This window comes from Terrapene carolina, unplaced genomic scaffold (assembly GCF_002925995.2).
Source record: "Terrapene carolina triunguis isolate 2854851 unplaced genomic scaffold, T_m_triunguis-2.0 Scaffold89, whole genome shotgun sequence".
NCBI classification, from domain to species: Eukaryota; Metazoa; Chordata; order Testudines; family Emydidae; genus Terrapene; species Terrapene triunguis.
Genome location: NW_020664440.1, coordinates 32,450,941 through 32,472,419, shown reverse-complemented (window position 1 = coordinate 32,472,419; position 21,479 = coordinate 32,450,941). Strand labels below are relative to the sequence as shown.

At 56.8% G+C, this 21,479-nt stretch overlaps 3 protein-coding genes across 6 annotated transcripts; 1 reads left to right on the top strand and 2 right to left on the bottom strand.

The window, feature by feature from the left end:
- Positions 1-715: 715 nt before the first annotated feature.
- On the bottom strand, positions 716-4,519 carry POLR2G (RNA polymerase II subunit G). The gene is made up of 8 exons (XM_024204230.2): positions 4,442-4,519; positions 3,692-3,801; positions 3,163-3,322; positions 2,142-2,192; positions 1,978-2,043; positions 1,633-1,704; positions 1,233-1,266; positions 716-933 (listed from the first exon to the last, which is right to left on the bottom strand). Exons 1-8 carry the CDS (start codon positions 4,451-4,453, stop codon positions 920-922), a joined length of 519 nt encoding a protein of 172 aa, XP_024059998.1. The 5' UTR covers positions 4,454-4,519; the 3' UTR covers positions 716-919.
- Positions 4,520-6,506: 1,987 nt separating this feature from the next.
- LOC112109644 (phospholipase D3-like) lies at positions 6,507-16,369 on the bottom strand. Of its 4 annotated transcripts, none has more exons than XM_024204223.2 (13): positions 16,095-16,369; positions 12,788-13,120; positions 12,439-12,537; positions 11,213-11,647; positions 10,501-10,691; positions 10,063-10,246; positions 9,845-9,959; positions 9,537-9,664; positions 8,973-9,173; positions 8,542-8,681; positions 7,877-8,042; positions 7,100-7,199; positions 6,507-6,819 (listed from the first exon to the last, which is right to left on the bottom strand). In XM_024204223.2, the coding sequence occupies exons 1-13, from the start codon at positions 16,233-16,235 to the stop codon at positions 6,626-6,628; spliced, it is 2,427 nt and encodes an 808-aa protein (XP_024059991.1). In that variant the 5' UTR covers positions 16,236-16,369; the 3' UTR covers positions 6,507-6,625. The 4 variants fall into 4 exon arrangements, with proteins under 4 accessions (XP_024059991.1, XP_024059995.1, XP_024059992.1 ...); XM_024204227.2 differs by having other exon boundaries at positions 11,597-11,647; XM_024204224.2 differs by lacking the exon at positions 8,973-9,173.
- A 420-nt stretch (positions 16,370-16,789) lies between these two features.
- On the top strand, positions 16,790-21,232 carry ZBTB3 (zinc finger and BTB domain containing 3). The gene is made up of 2 exons (XM_024204251.3): positions 16,790-17,122; positions 18,143-21,232. Exon 2 carries the CDS (start codon positions 18,195-18,197, stop codon positions 19,590-19,592), a length of 1,398 nt encoding a protein of 465 aa, XP_024060019.1. The 5' UTR covers positions 16,790-17,122; positions 18,143-18,194; the 3' UTR covers positions 19,593-21,232.
- Positions 21,233-21,479: the final 247 nt, after the last annotated feature.

Genomic DNA, 21,479 nt, shown 5'->3' with positions numbered 1-21,479 from the left:
CAGAGCTCCTGCACCAGTTCCCCAGCACAGCCCCAGCTAGGACCAGGGTGCCAGATGGCAGGGGCTGGAGAGGGGATTGCTGGATGGGTGACAAAGGTCCTGGCCAGCAGTGCTTGGGAGCAGAGCTTGCCCCACCCTGTCCATCTCCCTCTGTCCTTTTCACACAGACTCCCAAGCCCTGCAGCCAAAGCAAGCAGCAAAGAGCAACCCGAGTGGTCTTTGGGGCAGGTTGGTGTGAGCAGCATGTGGGACTCATGGGCGAGCCAAGGCCAGGGGTGCACAACCCAGGATCCTCACACTGATTCAGGGGAAGCCCTGCTTCCCTGCCTTATAACATTCCAGCCCAGACCCCGTCCCCAGTGCTGTTTGGTGGTCTGCCTGTATCTGTGTGTCCACCTTGCCCTTTAGAGTGTCAACTCTGGTGGGGCAGGGACTGGCTGTGTGCATAGAGCCCCGGGCATACCAGGGGCACAGCCAGAGTACAGACAGTAATGCTTTCTGGGAAAGGCAGACTGGCAGCTGTGCAACAGGTCACATGGCATAGTCTAAACAGCTGCACCGTTGTGCCTCCCTTGTTATCCACACGTAAGGCTGAGGTGCCAAGTAGCTGGAGTGCTGAAGAGCAAGGCAGCCCCCTTCGTGCTCAGGAAAGGGAGCCATGAGCCCCACCCAAGGCAGCTAGCCCTGCTTTGCGGGTTGAGACACAAAATGCTGCTTTATTAAAGGAACTTTTATTGGAGGTGAAGGAGGAAGCTCTGGTCCGTCAGCCACCCCCCAACTCCCAGCTGCTGAGTGGAGGGGAGTGGATCCGTACACTATAAATACAGCAGTAGGTGCAGGGAGCAGGTCTGGCCTGGATGCAGCTCAATTGCTTCCCAACTGGAGCCCAGACAGGCAGCGAGAGGGATGGATTTGTATTTCAGCTCACAAGACCTGAGTGAGAAACACAGAGAGGAGGTTGAAACCAAGAGCAACCAGAGCCCTGACCCCCAGGAGGTGCAGCTCAGCCCCTTCCCCTCACCCTAATCCCCCCACCCCCCGAGGGGAGACGTCCACACTGTCCCCAGGGGACGTGTCAAGCACTCCTATGGCAGAGACTGAGAGCACTTACTTCTAGTGCAACAGCCAATGCTGCAGAAACATTCTGGAGTAAAAGATCCACCCAAGCCCAATGTGAACTCAGCCAGCCCAGCCCGTCTGGTTACTCCCCCCAGCCTACAGAGAACACTCACCCAGATAATCATCCATAAGGGAGCCGATGGCAAACTGCAAACCAAACAGAGAGATTAGTGCGGCAGCAAAGAGACTGTGTGAGTTGCCCCTGCCTGCGCATCACTGCTCACCCCCAGCGTTCTAGCACCCCCTTGTGGGAGAGATGGGGAAGGAACGAGCCAGCCCTCCTGCCCCACTCCTTACAGCTCCCAGGCTAGGAGCAGTCGGGAGCTCCCCCACAGCCAGCCCTCATGCCCTGCTCCCTACAGTGCCCCTTGCTGGGAGAGGCTGGGGTGGAGTAGCCAGGAGCTCCTGCCCTGTTCTTTGCTGAGAGCTGGGGATCTGCACACCTGCACACACACCTGCACACACACACACACCAGGCACAAAGCGTATTTGAAGGAGGCATCAAAGACTCACAATGTCATTCTTATCCACTCTGGTCCCCACGATTTTCAACCGGATCTCATCATCCTGCTGGATCACGATGTCCTAGAGACATGCAGCACTAGAGTGAGACCCATTTACAAGCTTCCTCCCCTTCTCAGACAGACAGAGGCAGAAAAGGCTAAACACAGAGTTGCACTTAACTCCAGTAAGTAAAGTATGTCTGATACGGGGAAAGCAAAATTCTCCCCCACCATCCACAAGCCTGCTCCACAGGTCTCCCTTGCCCCCAGCTGGGTCTCCCTCCCTCTCCAGACACCTCCACTACCCACATTACACCCCAAGCTCCTTGCAAAGCACCATCCACCCAGGACTCACCTCGTCCACTGTCTTGTAGCAGGGAGGGTTGGAGTTTGGGTCAAACTCCATCTCGGAGGGAATGGACTGAGAAGAGAACAGGAGTCAGTGAGGGAGGAGCTCCCCAAATATCACCCCACCCCTAACCTGTTCCCCAAGCTCCCCCTCCCCAGCACCCCACTTACATGTCGAGATATGAAGCAGGACATGGGCCCGATCTCGGTGAAGAGCCCAACCTGTAGGAAGTGGAAGCAGTGATTCCATTAGCACATAGACATGGGAGTTATCCCGGTCTCCCACCAATAGCCACACCCACCTCCAGCCCCGAGACACCCACTGCTCACACCCTGGCACCCAGACACCACAGTCAGAGGCAGAACAGCCCTTGCACATCCCTTCCTGATCTGCTCTGGGGCTCCTAGATCCTTAGCACAGGGGACACCCCACGGTCTCAAACCAGGGACCCACCCCCTGGCTTAGCTCCACGAATCCCCCTGTCCATCTCTTTCCTTCATGAGCCTCAAGGAGAACAGGATTGTTTGCATTGGCCACAACACTTGTAACTCAGCATTATGACAATGACTATAATCTCATGTTTCAGATCTTCAGCCAGTCACTTGCAGGGGTCAGGAAGGAACATTTTCCTCCCAATGCACAATCTGGGTTGGGTTGGGGTAGGATGGCCCCCTCCCACCCACTCCCAGGTGGGTCCCCCACTGCACCTTCCTCTGAAGCATCAGAGATCAGCCACTGCTGGAGATGGCTCACTGGGCATGGTGGGCCAGTGCTTTGAGGTCCAGAGAATCCTCTTTCTAAATGCCTGGCTGGGGCACCATGCTCAGATCACCAGACTTGGGGCAATAAGGAATTTTCCCCCCACCAGTCAGATTGGCAGGGACCTTCAGAGCTTTTTGCCTTCCCTTGTAGCATGGTATGTGGGTCGCTTGCTAGGATCATCTGGGCATATCTTGCCAAATCAATTCCCTGCCACTGCAGGGCCTTCTGGCATTGGTGGCTGCTCAGGCTCTCCTGTTCTCTGCCTGGGGCTCACAACAATTTAGTCACTGAAGGACTCAAGTGAGTAAATTCAATGCAGGGGTGTCCAGGTGAGATTCTCTGGCCTGTGTTATACAAGATGATCTAATGGTCCCTTCTGACCTTACACTCCCTGAATCCACACACATACCCCCCGCAACACCGTGTTACCTTGTTGACCTGCGTCACCACGGCATCCACCACCTCCCCCTTGAAGGGCCGGAAGACAATGGCCTTGTACTTGACGGGGTAGAGCACGAAGCCACGGCCCGGCTGGATGACGCCTGCCCCAATGTTGTCAATGGTGGTGACTGCAATGACAAAGCCGTATCTGGGGGAGAGTGGGAACCAGCTCTGTTAGAGAGTGCCAAGGCAGAGGGAACGGGCCAGAGGAGCAGCGGGACTCCAAGGTCCTGTTATGGAGGAAGCTTCCCACACTCACCCCAGGGGCTAGTCTTAGGGTCCCTCCAAATCAGCAACCCCCCTCCTTTTCCAACTCCCACTTCTTCCTTCCATGCATCTGCACCTGCCCTGGATCTCCCACCTCCTCCCTCCATTCCCACAACCCCACTGCTTCCCACTCCCTCCACACACACATTCCCATCACCCCCAGCCTCATTACTTCCATCCCTACCCTCCACTGGGTGCACCCTCCAATCCCACAATGGTCTATCCTCCATACTCTCCTGCCTCTACTCACTTGCCCGTGCAGGTCCCCTCCACCTCTGTGAACAGCTTCTGCTTGACAGTGTTGAGGAGATTGGGCCCAAAGTACCGTGGATGCAGCAGGATCTCGTGCTCCAGGGAGATCTATGGAAGCAGAAAAAGGGGGTGAGAGGGCAAAGGAGAGACCTGTCACCGAGAGGGGAAGGGATGCAACCATCAGCCAAACCCTCCCTCCCCCATCTCACGACAGACTGAGCAGTGCACGATGGGGCAGGGCCCTAGTGCCCCCTGGGGCAGAGGGAACAGTGGCTGCTGAGACCCCTGGATTTGGGGGGAGGTTCCCCAAGGCACGGGGAATGGTGCATCCTAGGGCCCTGGATGGGTGAGGGGAGAATGCCTCCTGGGGCCGAGGGAGCAATGCATGCTGGGTCCCCAATTGGGAGTGGGGGCAGGAAATGGCAGCTAATGCACCTGGGGGGTTGCTTCTGGGAGGGGGATCGAGGAGCAATTGACTCCTGGAAAGAGGGCTGGGGGAACAGCTGACCACGGGGGGGGGGGGGGGCTGTCCAGGCGCTGCTGGGGAGGGGTAGGAAGCTGACCCCCGGGGGGAGGGTTATCCAGACCCGGCCTGGCAGGGGAAGCAGCTGACCCCCGGGGGGAGGACTGTCCAGACCCCGGGTGGGGGAAGGATGTCCAGGCCCCGGCGGAGGGGGGCGGGGCAGCTGATCCTCGGGGGGGAAGCTGACCCCGGCGGGGGTGTCCCGGAGTGGGGCCCGTCACTCACGTGATAAAACATCTTCCAAGCGGGTCAGGAGCGAGGACCGGCAGGAACCCACCACAATCCCCTCCTCGCTCTCCCCGAGCTCCTCCCTCACTGCTCCACGGGAGCCCCGCCCCTCAAAGAAACAGAAACCTGTAGGGTTCTGTGCGCATGCGCTCCTCGCAGTCACAGCGGCGCCTAAGTATGATGGCAGCGGCCGAGCGAGCGGCTGCCGCGCTGGCCAGAGGACGCCAGGGGGGGCTCGGGGCCTGGCCGGTCAGAGAGAGTAGGAGGGAAACCGTGATTGACATCGCGAAGGGCGGGGCGCACAGTGATTGACAGGAGGCGAGTTATACCAAATCCCGTTTTATTGGGCAGTCAGGTACAAAAATAAACTCTGGAAAGCGACATACCCCTCCCACGTGCCTGAGTCAGCAGCTCCCGCCCCCAGCACCGCCCAGGCTGCCCCCCCCAGCTCGTGGGAGCTCTGTAATTCCTCCCCCAAATCCCAGTCTGAGACCCCCCCATCCCCAAAATCTATCACCAACCACGATTGACCCACAAGACCTCACCCCCTGAATCCCCACTCACAGGGAGCCACCCCCTTCAACTCCCTGAAATTCACCCACCAAGGGGGCCATGATACCCCTGCAACAAATCCCTGATCGTGGCTCCTGGGAGTCGAGTTCAGGGGGCTGCCCCTCACAGTATGTCACAGCTTTCCGTTGCCCACCCGTCCCCCAGCACACCCCACTCTATCTATACAGAACCCCCCCACCACCACTTCCCATTCCCCGCACACACCTCGCATCTTGGTCTGAGAGCACCAAGTGCTCAGATCCACACATACACGTATAGACCCTGCCCCACATTAAACACACACGCTCAGCCCCCTAAGCCACTTCTCTAAACTAGTGCAATATCCTCTATGGTAAGCAATACAATAAATGGATCAGCAGTCCTGGAAAGAGGGGGAGACCCTCTCTGAGCCCTACCCCACCCCATGGGAGACTGTCTCTGAGCCATAATCACCCTGCCCCAGAGGAGACTATCAGCTCACAAAGAGATGGGAGACCTTTGGAGATCTACAGCCCTTGGCACTTTGAGACCAAGACCCTGTGGTCAAGGGACAGATTAAACCCAAACATTTTGCATTTAAGTGCCTTTAGGTGGCTGTGGCTCTTTGTTCCTCTAGCCCCTATGGCCACAGCTGTAGCACCCAGCTCTCGGTGCTGGCTGTATCACTCTCCACACACCAAACTGTATTCTCTAAATCTGCATCGGTTCAACAGCTAAAATGGCATCACAGCTGGCAGGGCCACAGGACAAGGACCCAGGCCCCTGCAATACAGCAAGCCACATCTAGCCATGGGGCACTGCTGCAACCAGCCCCTCCATTCAGCCCTGGGGCAGTGCCACTTTGCACTGGCTTGCAGCCTATGAACTACCTTTGTTCCTATTTCTTCCTGTCACTTCCCCAAGACCTATTTTCCTCCCCCAGCCCTGAGTGCAGGAAGCAGGTTCCAATCCAGCACCTGTAAGCGGGACACATCTAAAAAAAATACCCGTCATGAAACTGGAGAATTTCAGTTCCCAAATAAAATTTAAGGCTAGCTCCTCTCCCTGTGAAGGTGCCCATCCCTTCTGGGAGAGGGTTTTAGACCCTGAGACCATAGGCACTGAGTTGTTTTTCTCGCTGCTTGCTTCTCCCCCGATCCACCCGCCCCCCCCGAGACCCTCTTGCCTGCTGCTTGTCCTCTTTACCCTCCCCGGAGTGCCTCCCGTTAGTTACTGAACAGCTGTTCAGCAGCCAGCCACGGGCCCCATCCAATAGCTGTGGCTGGTGGGTGCTGAGCACCCCCTATTTTTTTTTCTGTCGGTGCTTGAGCCCCAGAGCACCCACCAAGTTGGTGCCTATGCCTGAGATTTAGCTAAAGTCCACCAGCCAGGACCCCACACCCCCAGCTTCAGAGTGTAGCCAGGAGAAAAGCACCACGGCACTAGTGCTGACAAGTCACATGCTGGCATCCAGGGCCCCCTTGGGTGTTTCATTGCTGCTGCCTGCACTGGTCCTTCTTTGGCTAGTGGGAAGCAGAAGCAGTCTGGTGCAAGCTGCCACAGCGCTGGATTTCCAAGGGAGGCTGCATATGTACATCCAGCTGAGGAGAGGTCCTGGGCCTGGCCCAGCATTCGGGCGGGGAACTGCCCTCAGTTCTTGGCGGCACAGCTGGGCTTGGTGCTGAGTGGCTGTGAGTAGGGAGAGATCCAGTCTCGATGGAACACAGCTTCCAGCTGCTCCCGCAGGGTGAGCTGGGTAACCCCAGGAGCAGCCTCACTCTGGTTGACGATCAGCCCCACCCCTGCAGTGTTGGTGAAGTAATCCTCAGACCAGTTTGAGGTGCCTGCCAAGAGAGGAGCAAACATCAAGTCTGCAGGGAATCAACACTGACTCATTCAGGGGCCCAATCCTGGCTAACACCCCTTCTCTGCTCTAAGCCACTAAACCCCACTCCCCTCCCAGTTCTGGGGAAGAACCCAGGAGTCTTGGCTCCCAAAACTCCCACCCATCACTGGACTTTGAAATGCTGTAACTGGTCCCAGTGATGGCTTCTCTGGCCTGCTTAGCCCATGATTCCAGACCCTTGGGCTGATCCTCCACCCCATAGCTGGGGAGGCACACACCAATGTAGGCCAGGCGGTCGGTCACCATGTACTTGTTGTGATTGACACGGGAGAAGGGAATGAGTTTCTCCTCAACCGATGTGGAGACAACAAAGAGTTTCTGAAAGAGACAAACACAAAGTCACCTTTGAGCCTACAGGTCTAGCATGTCCTGGTATAACCTACAAAGGATGGTTTAGGTTAAGAAATAAGTAGAAGTTAAGCTAACTTAGGCCCAAAACCTAAGTGTAGAGGAGTATGGGAAACTGACATTGCTAGTGTGAGAAAGTTAGAGATAAGCTGGAGATACCATGTTATGAGAAAGTAAGAGTTAGCAAGGACACAACCCTGGATGAGCAACGTAATTATTCCAATGTAAGTTTATAGTGTAGACCTGGCCTAAGATTGTAGTACTGTGTAAGTGATAATGGCGTGCCTGTTTGCTTATCTAAGGATTTTTCTTTTTAATAAAGTTTGGTTGTAGCATTCAAAGTGTCACCTAGTGGTCCTCTACTAAATACATTTTCTGTAATTGACTTGAGGCTCAAAACTGAAAACTAAGATGGTTTTATTGCACTTTAGCTTTAACAACTTAATATTAATTGGGAACTTTTCAACACAAAGGTTGAAAAAAGATTACACAGGTAATCTGTGACCCCTTGCCAATGCAGGGCACTGACATACAGAGAACTTCCTACCAGCTGGCCTCTGGGCTGAGTCATGGAGTGGAAAGGTCCCCCAGCCAGCCCCAGCCCCAGGCACTTCAGGTCCCTATTCCTGCACCACTCCAGGACTCACCACTTCGATCGGGCAGCCCAGAGGCTCCCGGCTGAGGACACTGAGCGACTCCAGGAACAGGAACATGGACTGGTCCGAGTGCTGCCAGCAGCTAATGAGCAACCTCACCTTCACGTGCCTGTTGCAGGCCGCAGCACGCAGCGCATCATCAATGACCGGCCAGAACCTGGAGGGCAGCCCAAGGAGACCAGGTCAGGGGACAGGACACCTCACATACACTAGCCCCCCAGCCATAGCCCCCCAAATGCCAAGACCCTGGGCCACAGCCTCACAACTGCTCAGCCCCCGGGTCCCAGCCCTCAGGCCATGGTCTCCCAACTGCCCACCCTCTGGGTCAGAGCCGCCCAACTGCCCTCCCCTCTCCCCAACCAGCCCAGTCCCCAGGTCATGGCCCAGCCCCCCACCCCCCATCTGCCCAGCTCCCCGATAACAGCACCCCACCTTGCCCACCCCCAGCCATTTATCTGACATTCACTAGTGCCAGCCTGTGTCTGGCCCTCCATCTCTCCTCCCCACCCTCACTGTCTGCAGAGCCCAGGTTATCCCTGCCGCCAGCCTCATGGGGGAGGATAGCTCAGGACTCCCAGCTGTGTCTAGAAGAGACAATGTCAGGGGAGCTGACTGCCTGAACCCCACCTTCAGCCTGCACATCCTGTGGCCCCCACCTCTTAGGCTGGCAGAAGGTGCACTGGGGCACATAGTCCATCACCGAGATGTAGACAAAGGCCTGAGCATCCTGGATGGTGCTGACAATGGCTGTGAGGTCTGGGGTACGGCCAGTGGAGCAGAGGGCGGGAGGGGAGCTCTGCAATACAAACAAACACAGGTACAGAAACAGGCAGGACATGTGTCAGCACAGAATCCAGGAGCGAATGACGTGGCCTTCTGGGGCCCAGAACCCCACAGGGTCAGTGTGTGCCACAGCACAGACTCTGGGGAGCGAGTAACAGGGCCTCCTGAGACAGGGAGAGGCCCCTGGCAGAGAGTCCTAGGTGGCTGCCCCCCATGCACTGGAGAGCCATCCAGGCCAGCCCCAGAGTCCAGGAAGCAGCCACGATGAGCTGCCTGACCCGACAGAGCCTACTTGGACACTTACAGAGAGGTACAGTTCTGCACTGCTGCCATTGAGCTGCAGCTTCAGGGGGCGGCTGAGGCTGGACTTCGCGGAGACATAAGCCGGCCACACCGTCGGGAGTGAGGCCCCCTGCCCTCCCAATGCACGGTACATGGCGAAGATCCGGTGCAGGTCACCAGCCACACAGCTGCAGTTGTAGATCACAGCACCCAGCTCCTTTACCTGCAAGGCAGGGGTGTTTGGGAACAGCCACGCAGCAAACATGACCTTGCCCCAGCTCCAACAGGACCCCCAGGCTGAACTCTAAACCCCAGGAGAGTGAGTGCAGCCCCAGTGGGCAGCCAGCCACACTGCCCAATGCCCAACTCCAACATAAGCCCCAGTTCCAGTCCTAACCCTGCCCCACAGGGACCCAGGAGAGTGAGCTCCAGTCCCTGTGAGCACTCAGTCCCCCTGCGTGCCCCCTGCAGTACCTGTGTCAGCGCCAGTCCCTGTGAGCACACCTCCCCTCTTTCCACACCCTCCCCCGAGTGCCAGTCCCTGTGAGTAACCTCCCCTCTGTCTGCCCTCTACCCGCTGTGGTACCTGTGTCAGCGAGCGCCAGTCCATGTTGGCGCTGCCAATGTAGACGTGCTTGCCATCCACCACCCAGAACTTGGTGTGCACAATTCCTCCAGTCAGACGCTCCAACTCCACATACTTTACGTCTGCACCTGCAGGGGGCACCAGCAGAACAGTGGCCATCACACAGAGACATCCTTTCCCGCTTCTCTCAACCTGGCTATCCCAGCCCAGCTGGGTGGGGTCTTGTCTGCCCCTTTCCTAGGGCTGACACTTCCCCTCATGCCCCTATCCCCACCCAGGCTCGGGGGCTGTCCCAACCCCTATGTTACCTTTGCTGGCCAGCTCCTCGGTGTCCCGGTCAGACTTCTGGGGGCTGTTCACAGCAATGTTGAGCTTCACCCCCCGAGAAGGCAGGTCCCGCAGCTTCTCCAACACCTGCCTGCCCTGCAGGGAGTAGCATGAGTGTTATGGCTTAGCAACCCCTTCCTTCCCTCTCACCCCAGAACAGGAACGGATAAGGGCTTCCTCCGCCTGTGCCAAGCCCCACCTGCCAGGATGAGGGTTCTTCCTCCTGCGTGTCTGAGTCCCGGAGAGTGAAGTAGAAAGCTGCGATGTCCACAGAGCGGTTGGCAGCATCCAACAGGTCCATCCAGGCCTGGAAAATGGGGAGGTGGCGGGGCCTGGAGTGGTTGTAATCCAGGCCCACAGGGATGCTTTCCACCAGCACCAAACTGCAGCAGTCACAGAGAGAGAGGAGAGATGGGCAGGGTTAGGAGACGGACACCTCAACAGGGGTAGCGAGGGCATCAGTACTTGCCAGGACAAGCAGAGACCAGAGCAAAATCCAGCTCCCTTCCACTCCAAGCATCTGCTGAGTCCAAGGGCAAGCACAGCCATCTGCTACCGCCTGCAGAGTCTGTGCTGTCACTATGTGCTACTGCCCACCACCTCCGTGTAACAGCCTGTCCCCTGCAGGATCCCTTACCTGCACTCTGGGCTGCACTCCTCCTCTGGCTCTCTCCACAGGCTGGCGACATGGCTCCAGCCCAGCTGGCACTGCTCCATCAACCCCAGGACAGAGACAGGGCTGCTGTGCTCCCACAGGAACCAACCAGAGAAGCCCAAGATGAACAGGAAGGGAAGAAGGATGCAGCAGGTGGAGGAGAAAAGGAAATGCTAACAAGAGAGAGAATAGCGTTTAGTGGGGAACCCTGCCTGGGCAGGAACCAACATAACAAAGGGACACTTCTCCAGGAGCCCCATGGACAAGGACCCATATCTGTGTCCATCCAACCCTTCCAGGGACAGCTGGTTGGAGCAGCTCTGCTCTCTTCCAAGTAGTAGTGTCCAGAAACCGATGCTGCAGAGAAAGGTTGCTGAGCACAGTGCTCTCCATGGCAGGGAATGTTCCATTCAGCAGCGGTTGAGCCAATGATGCCCTCCCACAGGCCGAGACTGCCTCCCAGCCAGTGTGAGAAGGCAACTCTGAGCTCTTACTTCCCTGCCTGTGGCATTAGGGTATGGCTCTGAGGGGAGCTGTCAGGAAATGGGTCAGCTGTTTAAAGGGAGACTATGTTAGGCACCCAGCGTGGAGGGGCAAGGAAGGGAGCCTGGTGCTACAACTAGACATGGAGCAGGGAGCTCAGCACATAGACTGCCTGGACACTCCAGTGCAGAGGTGTGGATCTCTCCTTTACCTTGCTCGGCTTCCCTGGGTTCTTGGGTCTGGGGGCTGGTGACCTGAGTGCTGCAGTTTCTGTCCACATCGCCAAGCTCGGTGTTCCATGGGCAACGTGCCGCACCCTGGGAGTATCTGTCTCTGTCAGAACTGGAGTCCCAGGTGCCACACTCCGCAGTCTGGGAGCTGCACTCTGCCACCTGGGGGTGCTGATCTGCACCCTGTCCTGCAACCTGGGGGCCCCACCCTGTAGCCTAGGGAGACTGCTGGCTGCCCCGCCTTGCAACCAGACGGCTGTGCCCTGCAGCCTGGGGGTGTTGCTGGCCGCTTTGCCCTGCAGCCTGGGGGCCGTGATCTCCATAACAGTGGCTGTCTCTGAGCTAGGCAGCGCAGTCTCCAGCACCTGCAGTTGGGCTCTCTCATCTCTGAACTCTTGCCAGTCCAGGTTCAGCTTCTGCAGTGGGAGACAGCCAAGCCAAAGGGTGGTCCTTAGCCTGGTTGAGAGAGAGGCAGTCCCCAGTCCCCAAGCATTGTCCCTCTGGTGCAAGGATAAGAATGGCCTAAAACAGCACTGAGCAATAGAGGGGTACAAGTTGGGGCAGGGGGGGCTGCAGAGCCTGAGTCCTGGGATCAGCCACTACCTGTGCCTAATGTGAGGGTCTGCTAGCCAGCCACAGTGAGGCTGCTCCAAGCCCCACCTAGAGTGGGCTGGGTGGCATCAGCAAGAGCCACAACCCAAGACCCCTATTACTCATGGGAGGGCCAGACTGTCCATGGAGCTACAGGGCTCGGGGGGGCAGGGAATGGGATATGGGGCTTTCACTGATAAAGCGCCCCAGCTCTGATCCAGTCCCAGTGCATAGGGATTGGCTGGCTCAGTCAGGTCGGGTGTGGGAGATGGGGCCTTTTGCTGCTTGAAGGCATCAGCTCCGATCCAGCCTCAGCATCAGGGAGGACTGGTTGGCTCAGGAGGCTGGGGAATAGGACACGGGGCCTTTTCTCTCTAGGGGGTGCTGGCTCCGATCCAGCCCCAGATCAGTAGTGACTGAAACCCATTCTAATCTGATAGCTGTTTGCTGACCCCAGTCCATCAGGCAGATGTCCCCAGCACAACTGTTCCTGACTGGTCCCATTGTGGGCAGCCTCAGCAGAAGGGACTGTGGACACAGAACACCCCTCTCACCTCTAGGGGGAAATCCAGGATGGCTGAGGCATAGGGGCTAGAGAAGGGAGGGACCACATTACCTCTTTCTCCCCTGAGCTCTCACTTCGGGTGGGGAAAAGCTCCTCCTTTTCTTCATCCTCCTCTGAGATCTGCAGCCTCTTCAGCCTCACATAGGGTGACTGGAAGGGAAACAAAAATAGCCAGATATCAGCTCTGCCAGAGGCTGCACAGTCCCTGAGAGACGCTACATGGGGCTAATGGAGACAGCGGCCCACCTGCATAGGTCTATACAGCACCAAACCTCCTATCCCTGTGGAGCACTGGGAGGGGCTAACCCACCAGTAACAGCTAGGGGTGAGGGAGAATGGGGGAGGGGATCACTCCAGACCCAGACATGCAAACCAGCATAGACAAGACAGAGCAACTCACCAAGTGGGCATCTTGGTCCAGTGCCACCCATCTATTGCTCCTGGAAGCCTCCAGCCTTGCTGCTGGCTTCCGGGAGAGGCCTCTCTTCATCGCGGTCCTGGTGGGTTCATCCTTGAGCTGGGGCAGTGGAGGCTCCCTGGTTAATATTGGCAAGGGCTCCAGGGCTGACCCAGCTGAGGGCTCCATGGCTGGCACGGGGGTAGGATCACTGGCTGGAGTGGGTGATGGATCCCGGGCCAGAGTGAGATGCAGTTTGTGGGCCTTGATGCTGGCCCGGGGCTGCAGAACGAGGGGAAAGCTCCCTCCCTCAGCACTGGGCACCTCGCTCAGGACCTGTAGAGGAGTGTGGGGCCCTGGTTAACATTCCTCTCCCAGGTAGAATAGGAGCTGGACACTGACGCTGGGAGCTGCCCACATCTGCAGGCTCAATTTAATCAGAGATTACAAATTAACCAGGGATTGTAGTTTACAGCGCTGTTAATCCTCATTACATTTGGCACTTTACCTAAAGCCTCAGCTCCTGTAAGAATTGCAGCTTGCCCTTAAAAAAGAATAAGTTTCTAGCCCTCGTGATTGCAGAGAAAAGCTTGAAAACATGACCCAGGTATGCTCCTAACAGTCCCTAGGTGTGTCCTGGGCATGACCCTAAGAGCTCAAATGAAAAGGAACATACATTTATTCTTGTTTTTAAATTTCATTATTTCTTGGGGCTGGTCAGAGGTGAACTGGTCCTTTAAGGGGGAGTAGGGGCTCAGCCTCACTTGTGCTAAACTTAGCCCACTTCCCCAGGTGAAGGGAATGACACCAGGGGACCCTGACAATGGCATGTAACTAGAAACCAGGCCTGCTGGGGAACATAAGGGGCAGCCGCAGAGTGGTTGGGGAGGGCATATGTATTTGTTGAGGAATAAGTCTAAGTTGCAGGGAATAGAAGCTTATTAGGAGGGCTGAACTGCTATAAGCAAGCGAAAGCCCAGATAAACTGAAAGGGGGAGGCTTTATAGTACTAAACCACCCCCAGAAGAGCAATACTGTGAAAACACCAGCTGTGGTGGGTGGTTTGATGTGAGATGGAAGAAAAACTGAGACAGTGGCAGGGCCTGAAGCCAGACTGTGTAACCCTGCTACCTGGCCCACCTCTTGATTGGTTAGTGGTTTTGGTTTTGGCAATACTGGATTTAGAACAGCGAGACCCTGTGCCTCAGGGTAATAAACCATCAGGAGGGAGAGGACACCAGATGCCCAAACCTCTCTCCAGTATAGTCCCGTAATGGTGCTGGGTGAGAGACTTCCCCCAAGGTAACTCCAAATCCCAGGTAAGAAATTGCCCCTTGGGGCTGAAAGCTTGTTCTTGGCACAGAGGGGTGTTTTCTTTGTAAAATGAACTTTGGTCACCTTTCCTTGCCTTTTTTTTTTTTTTATCTTAAAACTTCAGTCCTTGCCCACCTGCAGTGGCTCTACAGGCAACGGAAGAGTTGGTGTGTTTGTGACACCACAAGTGACAAGGAAGTGAAACCTGACTCTCTGAACAGAGAGAGGGTTTTTATTCAGGCTGTTTAAAACCTTCAGTGAATTGCTGACATTTTTTTCACTCCAACACTATGGCAAGTGGAGCTCCAAGGCATAGGGAGGCAGCGTGTTTTAGTGGCTAGGTCACTGGATTAGGGTCTAGTCCTGGGTCTGCCAAAAACATGACCTTGGGCAAATCTCCCTGTTTCCCCTCCCAGCCTTTGTCGAGTAAAGTACAGGGTGAGCTCTCCAGGGCAGGGAGTGGCTCTTGCTGTGTGTTGACAAAGCACCTGTCTCTGCAGAGTCCTGATATTGGCTGGAGTCTAGGCAATACAGTGTCACAGATTTTAGAGCCAGAAGGGACCATTCTGATCATGTAAACTGACCTCCTGCATAGCACAGGCCAGAGAACCTTGTACAGTAGTTCCTGCCTCAAGTCCGGAACTAGCACTGGCTGGAGATTTATTAACAAAACACTTTGGCCAAAAAATGTCAGAACTCCAACTGTTCCAGAAAAGGTTTTGGGTTTAATGAATTTCCTGCCCTGAGGGGAAAAAAATGTCAAGGAGGAAAAACAAATTGGGAAGTTGCTGAAGTATCCCACTCTCAAAACAAAGTTCTGGTTTTTGTTTTGAAAAGTAATTTCATTTACACTGAAAAAAAGGTGGAGGAAGAAAAGTCACAATTCTCAGAAGGAAGCAGTTTGATTAACACAAAGCAAAAAAAATTTCAATTCATGACTTTGGCCTGATGTGCAAGAGGGTTTTTACTCTTGAAAATTCTCAAAATCACTTCCCACTCAATTGTACCCCAAAATGTCTGGTTGAGCGAAAGCAGAACTAGAAAAATCATCCAGTCATAATGTAAAGACTGCAGGTGATGAGCAATCCACCATGAGGCTGGGTAAATTGTTCTAATGGTTAATTACACCCCCTGTTAAAAGGGCCTTTCTTCTAGTCAGTCTTCAGCTCCCAACCATTGGCTTGCATTCTGCCTTTGACAGCTGCTGTTAGAACTCTCCTCCCTGTGCACGCAGTTACAGATTGTCATCAAGTCACCTCAATTTTCATTTGGATTAAACAATAAACCGCCTACTAGCATGAGACTAAGGCCTGGTCTACACCTAAATCTTGGCTTGATCTAGCTGCCTGCCTCGGGGTTGTGAAAAAGTCACACGCAGGAGACAGTTAAGCTGACCTAAGCCGTGGGATAGACCTCACTAGGCTGCTGGAAGGGAGGATTTATTACAGCGACAGACCCAGCCATTCGGTGGAACCCCACGCAGCGCTGGAGCAAGCGGGGATGTCACTCACAGCAAGGGAGCTGCATGCACCGGTGCCGCTGTGCTGTCGAGCAGGCACAGCCTAGAGCAGCGCAGCTTTTCCACAACTTGACTCTTTCTTGCCCGGGCCCCTCTTCCTGTTCTGCCCTTGCCCAGCGCTCGGGGGTCCTGGCGCTATGACAAACCCTCGGACCGCGCGCGTCACCCACCGAGTGGCACCAGCGGGGGGGAGGGAGGAGCCCTGGCATTGCTGGCCCCGCAGGCCGAGCTCCGAGTGCCAGGTTGCTCCAGGGGGGCCCAGAGTCCTCAGCCGGCCGGGCTGGGGAGGCGCCCCGCGGGGCCGTGGTGCTGGCTGGGTCGGGGGGCGCCCCGCCGGCTGGAGCCTGCCCCCCAGCCCCTAAAAGCCGCTGAGGGCCTGGGCGGCAACGGCCGCGCTCAGAGCCGGGGCCGCCCAGCCCGACCCGCGGGGCTCCCCGCCCCCTCGAAGCCCCCCGCGGGGGCGCGCCCTGCTCTCACCGGCTCCTCTGCGCTACTCTGCGCCAGGCGCGTGGAGCGCCTCACGGGAGTCTCCGCGCGCAGCGACCCCCGTCTCCTCATGCCGGGCGGGCGAGTGGCGGGGAAGGAAGAGGCGGGCCCGGCTCCCGCGCCCGTTGACATTCAAACCCCGGAGCTGGTTTGAAATGACAGCTGGCAACGCGCCGGCCTGTGCCCGCGGCGCGGCTCCCCCTGGCGGCCGACTCCCTGCCCTCCGGGGACAGGCGCCACGACCCCGAGCCGAGCCACAGGGAGCCGGGCCATAGCGGGAGGCGCCCCTCGGCCGCCGCAGCCCGGGGGAGGGGAGCAAGAACCCCTACGGAGCGGCCGGGACACTCCGTCGGGTATGGGCTGCCTCCTGGTGCCCGAGGGGACTTCACGGACACCCCGAGGGGGGAGGAGACCCCGCCCCGCCAGGGTGAGGAGCGCAGGGCGGGGACTGGGGAGGGGGGACACGGCTGAGGGATCGCAGCGAACAAATAACAAGAAAACAAACTATTCCTGCTCTGCCGCGCAACCTCGAGAGACCACAGTATAGCTCCCGCGTCGCTCACCCCGCCTCTCCCTCACACACCCCTCATCGGCTACTATGGAGACCGAAGTCCCGCCCCCACACGAAATGGAGGGCCAGGTTATTCCACCAATCACCAGACGGAACTGGTGGAGTGACACCAGGCGTTGACCAATCAGTAGGAGGAGCGGGGTCTGACCAGTGCCTGTTGAGATGGCTGAAGGGCTGAGGAATATATTTCTGCGGCCAGTCAGCGAGCAGAGCGTGAGCGTGACATTTTATGGTAAACCAATCAACTGATGAGTCGAGTTGATGGACGGGCGCGTCAAACTAATCGACGGGAATGGAGATTGAATGACAGCGGCCGGTATCCAATCTTCGGGGGAAACCGGAGACTGACAGTGATTCCGAGCCAATCAAGCAGCAGAGGTTGGAGAAGTGGCACAGACAGGCAGCAGGGGGCGGGAGTAGGCGGATCCTTTCAGGCCGCGGCTTTGTGGTGAGTGGGGATGTGGGGACTAGGGGGCAAAGAACCCCCTGAGCCGGGACTAGCCGCCCTCGCCTCCCCCCGCACCGGGACCCCCGGCCCCGCTCCCCTCACGCGGGACCAGAATCGGCCCCTCCACCCACACCGGGGCCCCCTGGCCCTGTTCCCCTCACGCGGGACCAGAACCGGCCCCTCCCCCCACACCGGGACCCCGCGGCCCAGCTCCCCCCAACTGAGACAGGCGCTCTTTGGCCCTAGCCCCCTAAACCAGGATCCCCCTGAGCCCGGCTCCTCCCACCCCCCAATCAGCCCCCCCCCCTCCGAGCAGCCCTGGCCTGACCTCCCTCCCCTGGGACCCCCAAGTGCCCCTCGCCTAGTTTGTGCTGTAATGTGGGGGGCAACCACCTCGTCCCTGCCCAGGCTTCCCCATCCAGGCCCCATCCCTAGAGCAGAGACCCCCACTCCAGCCCTCTCCCCTCCCAGGTTAACACCCCTGCAGGCTCCTCTCCCATCTCAGGGTCACGTAGGGGCAAGTGACACAGGGCCATGTTAACACACGCCACCCATGCTAGAATGGGGGATGCCTGCTCTAGCCAACAGCCAATGCTGGGGAATATTGGGGGGGCACCAGCTTCCAGCCCGACCCTGGGGCAGGGGCCCTGCGTAAGGGGATGATGGGAGCAGGGGCTTCTGGCTACTGTAGCCCACAGGAAGAAGAGATTCTGGATAGGGTACTTTGCAGTGGGAGGGGGATAGAGAGGCTCAACATGAGGTGTGAGGGCCCACAATGGAACAGGCTGAAGAGGAAAGGGATGGGGGCGGGTAAGGGGCAGATAATGAAAGATGCAGGGCAAGTGGGGCCCCAGTAGAGCCCAAGAAGGAACGGAGCTCAGCCTGAGGCAGCAAGGGGACAGATATGAAGCATGAGGGACAGGGGCCCCTTATGGGGCAGTCTGGTGGGGAAGGGATGTTTCCTCACCCCCTTCACCTGCAAGGTAACTCTGATTCTCTCTCCCCCCCCCCCACTCCCAGGGGGCTCAGGGTTATGCCAACTGCTGCTCCATCCTCCTGACCTCCCTTCAGCATGGAGTTCCCTGACCACAGTAAGCACTTGCTGCAGAGCCTGCGAGAGCAGCGACACCAGGGCTTCCTCTGCGATTGCACCATCATGGTGGGCAACACCCAGTTCCTAGCACACCGGGCCGTGCTGGCCTCCTGCAGCACCTTCTTCCACATGTTCTACAAGGAGCGGCTGGACAAGCGGGATCTGGTCTGCATCAACAATGAGATTGTCACAGCACCAGCCTTCGGGCTGCTGCTGGAGTTCATGTACCAGGGCATGCTGGCCTTCAACGACACTCCAGTGGAGGATGTGCTGGCTGCTGCAAGCTACCTGCACATGAATGACATTGTCAAGGTCTGCAAGAAGAAGCTGCAGGCACGGGCACTGGCAGAGGCTGACAGCACTAAGAAGGAGGAGGACTCCCCAGCCAGCTCTGAGTTCCTGCCCAGCACCTCCAAGTGCCAGCTGCAGAGCCCTGAGGTCCTGCCACCACCTCTGCATCTGTGTGAGGCAGGAAAGAACAAGAAGGAGGAGTGGAAGAATAACCCCTTTGAGAAAGCAGGCCCCCAGCAGCCTCCAGCACCAACTGCAGACATGGCAGATACTACCCAGCCAGGCATGGAGGGCGACTCCCCCCGTGGCCCCGTCTTGGGTAGGCCTCTCCCCCCAGTCACTGCAGACGTTTCTCTGTCCAGCCCCAGCAGCTCCACCGAAACCATCTCCCACAGCTACTTTCCCCCAGGCAATGTGGCAGAGGCACCATCCGGCCTGGAAACCATCCCTGAGAGCTTAGCCGTGGAGCCACGGGTGGGCAACTTAGATGGCTTCTACCCCAAGGAGCTGGACAGGGGTCCCATCAAAGTGAAGGTGGAAGCCATTGTGATCTCTGATGAGGAGCCGGACACAGTGGAGCAGCTGGAGAGGCGGAGCATGGAAATGAGGATGGAGAGCATCTTCCAGAGGCCCACAGTGGAGGTGGGGCCAGCTGGGGGCTGCAATCGCCACCCCAATGGCTTTGAGGAGCCCGGTGGCATAGAGGAGGTGTCCTCAGAGGGCGGCTTCCTTCCACAGGAGCATCTCCCCTACCACATGATCCCAGTGCCGGGTGGACAGGGCTACTCCAACATGGTGACACCGCCACTGCATGAGCAGATGTACCTGCCAGAGTACGAGGCACACCCCAACTTCGGTATCTTCACTGAGGACGTCCCCACCTGCAAGACGTGCGGCAAGACCTTCTCCTGCTCCTACACACTGCGGCGCCATGCCACTGTGCACACGCGCGAGCGCCCCTATGAGTGCCGCTACTGCATGCGCAGCTACACCCAGTCTGGGGACCTGTACAGGCACATCCGCAAGGCCCACAATGAAGACCTGGCAGCCAAGCGCTGTAAACAGGACGTGGAGAACCCCTCGTAGTGAACCACATCTACCCTACCCAGGGATATAGGACAAGCCGGACGCTCCTCAGCAGTACAGGGGAAGCCTTTGGATTCTCTCCTGTAGAGATGGGTTGGAGGTGTGGTGAGGCCCCCCCAGATGCTAGCAGGGAATTTTGAACTCTAATCAGGAGCCACAGCGACCATAGAAACAGGCCTCACTCCAAACCAGCAGCTGCTCTGGTTCATGCCCTTGATCAGTCGTCTTCCTGCCCAAGCCACATGTACCACCTCCCTGCCTGCCGGAAGGAGTCGCTGTCATTTCTTATACAGGGTAGACCTGTGCTGGGCACACTACACTGGCCTTTCCCCCTTGGACTGCTGCCAGCTTTGTAAATAGTTTGGAAATAGCTGCATTGATCAGAATAATTTAAATTCTAACCAGGAAACACTTCCACATATATTTATGCTCAGAGTGGGTCACAGCAGCTGGGAGTTCAGACCCAGGACAGTATCTGACTGTCAGGGTTATTATTATCCTGGGCAGGAGCTCTGCACAGAGAGGGGTTTAGAGTGATTGCTTCAGAGTGAGTTTGAGCAGACACACAACCTTCACTTCTCCCACCCTCCACTCCCAGCGCTGCCCCCTTCTGTTGGTTGTTTTTAACTTGGCATAAATACTTATGCCCAGACAGACACGCTCTCCTTGAAGGTTACTCTCATTCATCTTAATCCCCCTTAGACAGAGGCTCCGCTTTTAGGGTTGTATTTTTAAGTAAATCATGGTTCTCTTTTCAAGAGGATATGAAGTGAGTTTTAAAAAAAATGGTTTCCCACCAATGGGGGTGGCCCTTCCAGCCCCCCAGGAATGAGCAGGGAGTAGCCCAACATCCCAGAGGATAAGTTCCCAGCAGCTATGAGGCTTTAGGGCCAACGAGCCCTTCTGCAAACCACCCAGGAAGGGACAAAAAGGTGAAAGGTGGGTTATTTGCATGGAATGGTTTGTACCAGTTTTGTCTGTGCTGCTAACTGTGGAGCTTTTGGACGCAAGGGCAGATTGGTAGAAAACACCTAAAGCCAAGAAACCTGCTTGTGAAAACCCTCCTAAGGTTCCAGGCTGAGAGTTTCTGATTCCCATTGTTTTTAGTGTCATGGCAGCATTTGGGCCCCTGACTGCTCAAGACCACCCCATGGCCCTAGCTCTTTAAGCTCAAGTTGCCCCTCCCAGTCAATACATCTTTGTTCCCCCACACTGCCCCAGCAGTGAATGCAGCAGGGTTCCTGCTCACTCCAGGGGGAGGGACAGACTCCAGAAGCTGCTGTGCTGCTAAACTGTCCTCATATCAGCCCTTCTCCTCCACCTACCAAACCCAACAGCCCAGAGCAGCCATCTTTTATCTGACTCATCATTTGATCCTCTAAATATAAAGCCCAGAGTGAAAGTGCTTCTAGGACTCATTTCTGTACAAAGCCGGGAGTTGGGGTCACTGCCCAGGACAAAAGTTCAATAGAAAAAACTAGCACCAAGTGCTTCCGCTGTCTGTGCTGTGGTCTTCTCTCCAGCACGTTTTGGTGTCATTAGAGGGGTCAGCTCCGCTGCAGCTCTGGTCTCTCTGGCTCAGGCCGACAAAGAAGTCCCTTTATCCGCAGGACAGGCTGCAGCAGCGCAACCTGCATGATTCACTCCTACAGTGGAGGAGGGAGTTCAGTCTTTGTGGCTCCTACCATTATTACACAGGCAGTTGGCCTGAGGCAACCCCCTTGGTGGGGTGATATGGTCATTTAGCCACTGTTGGTCTGGAGCAGGGCCTTAGAGATGAACAGCACCAAGCCCCACTCAAGGGCTGGTTGAGGTGAGATTCCATAGTTTACTCAACCCTGCTAAGAATAGCATGAGAAGAATGGGGGGGGGGGGGGAAGAGACAAA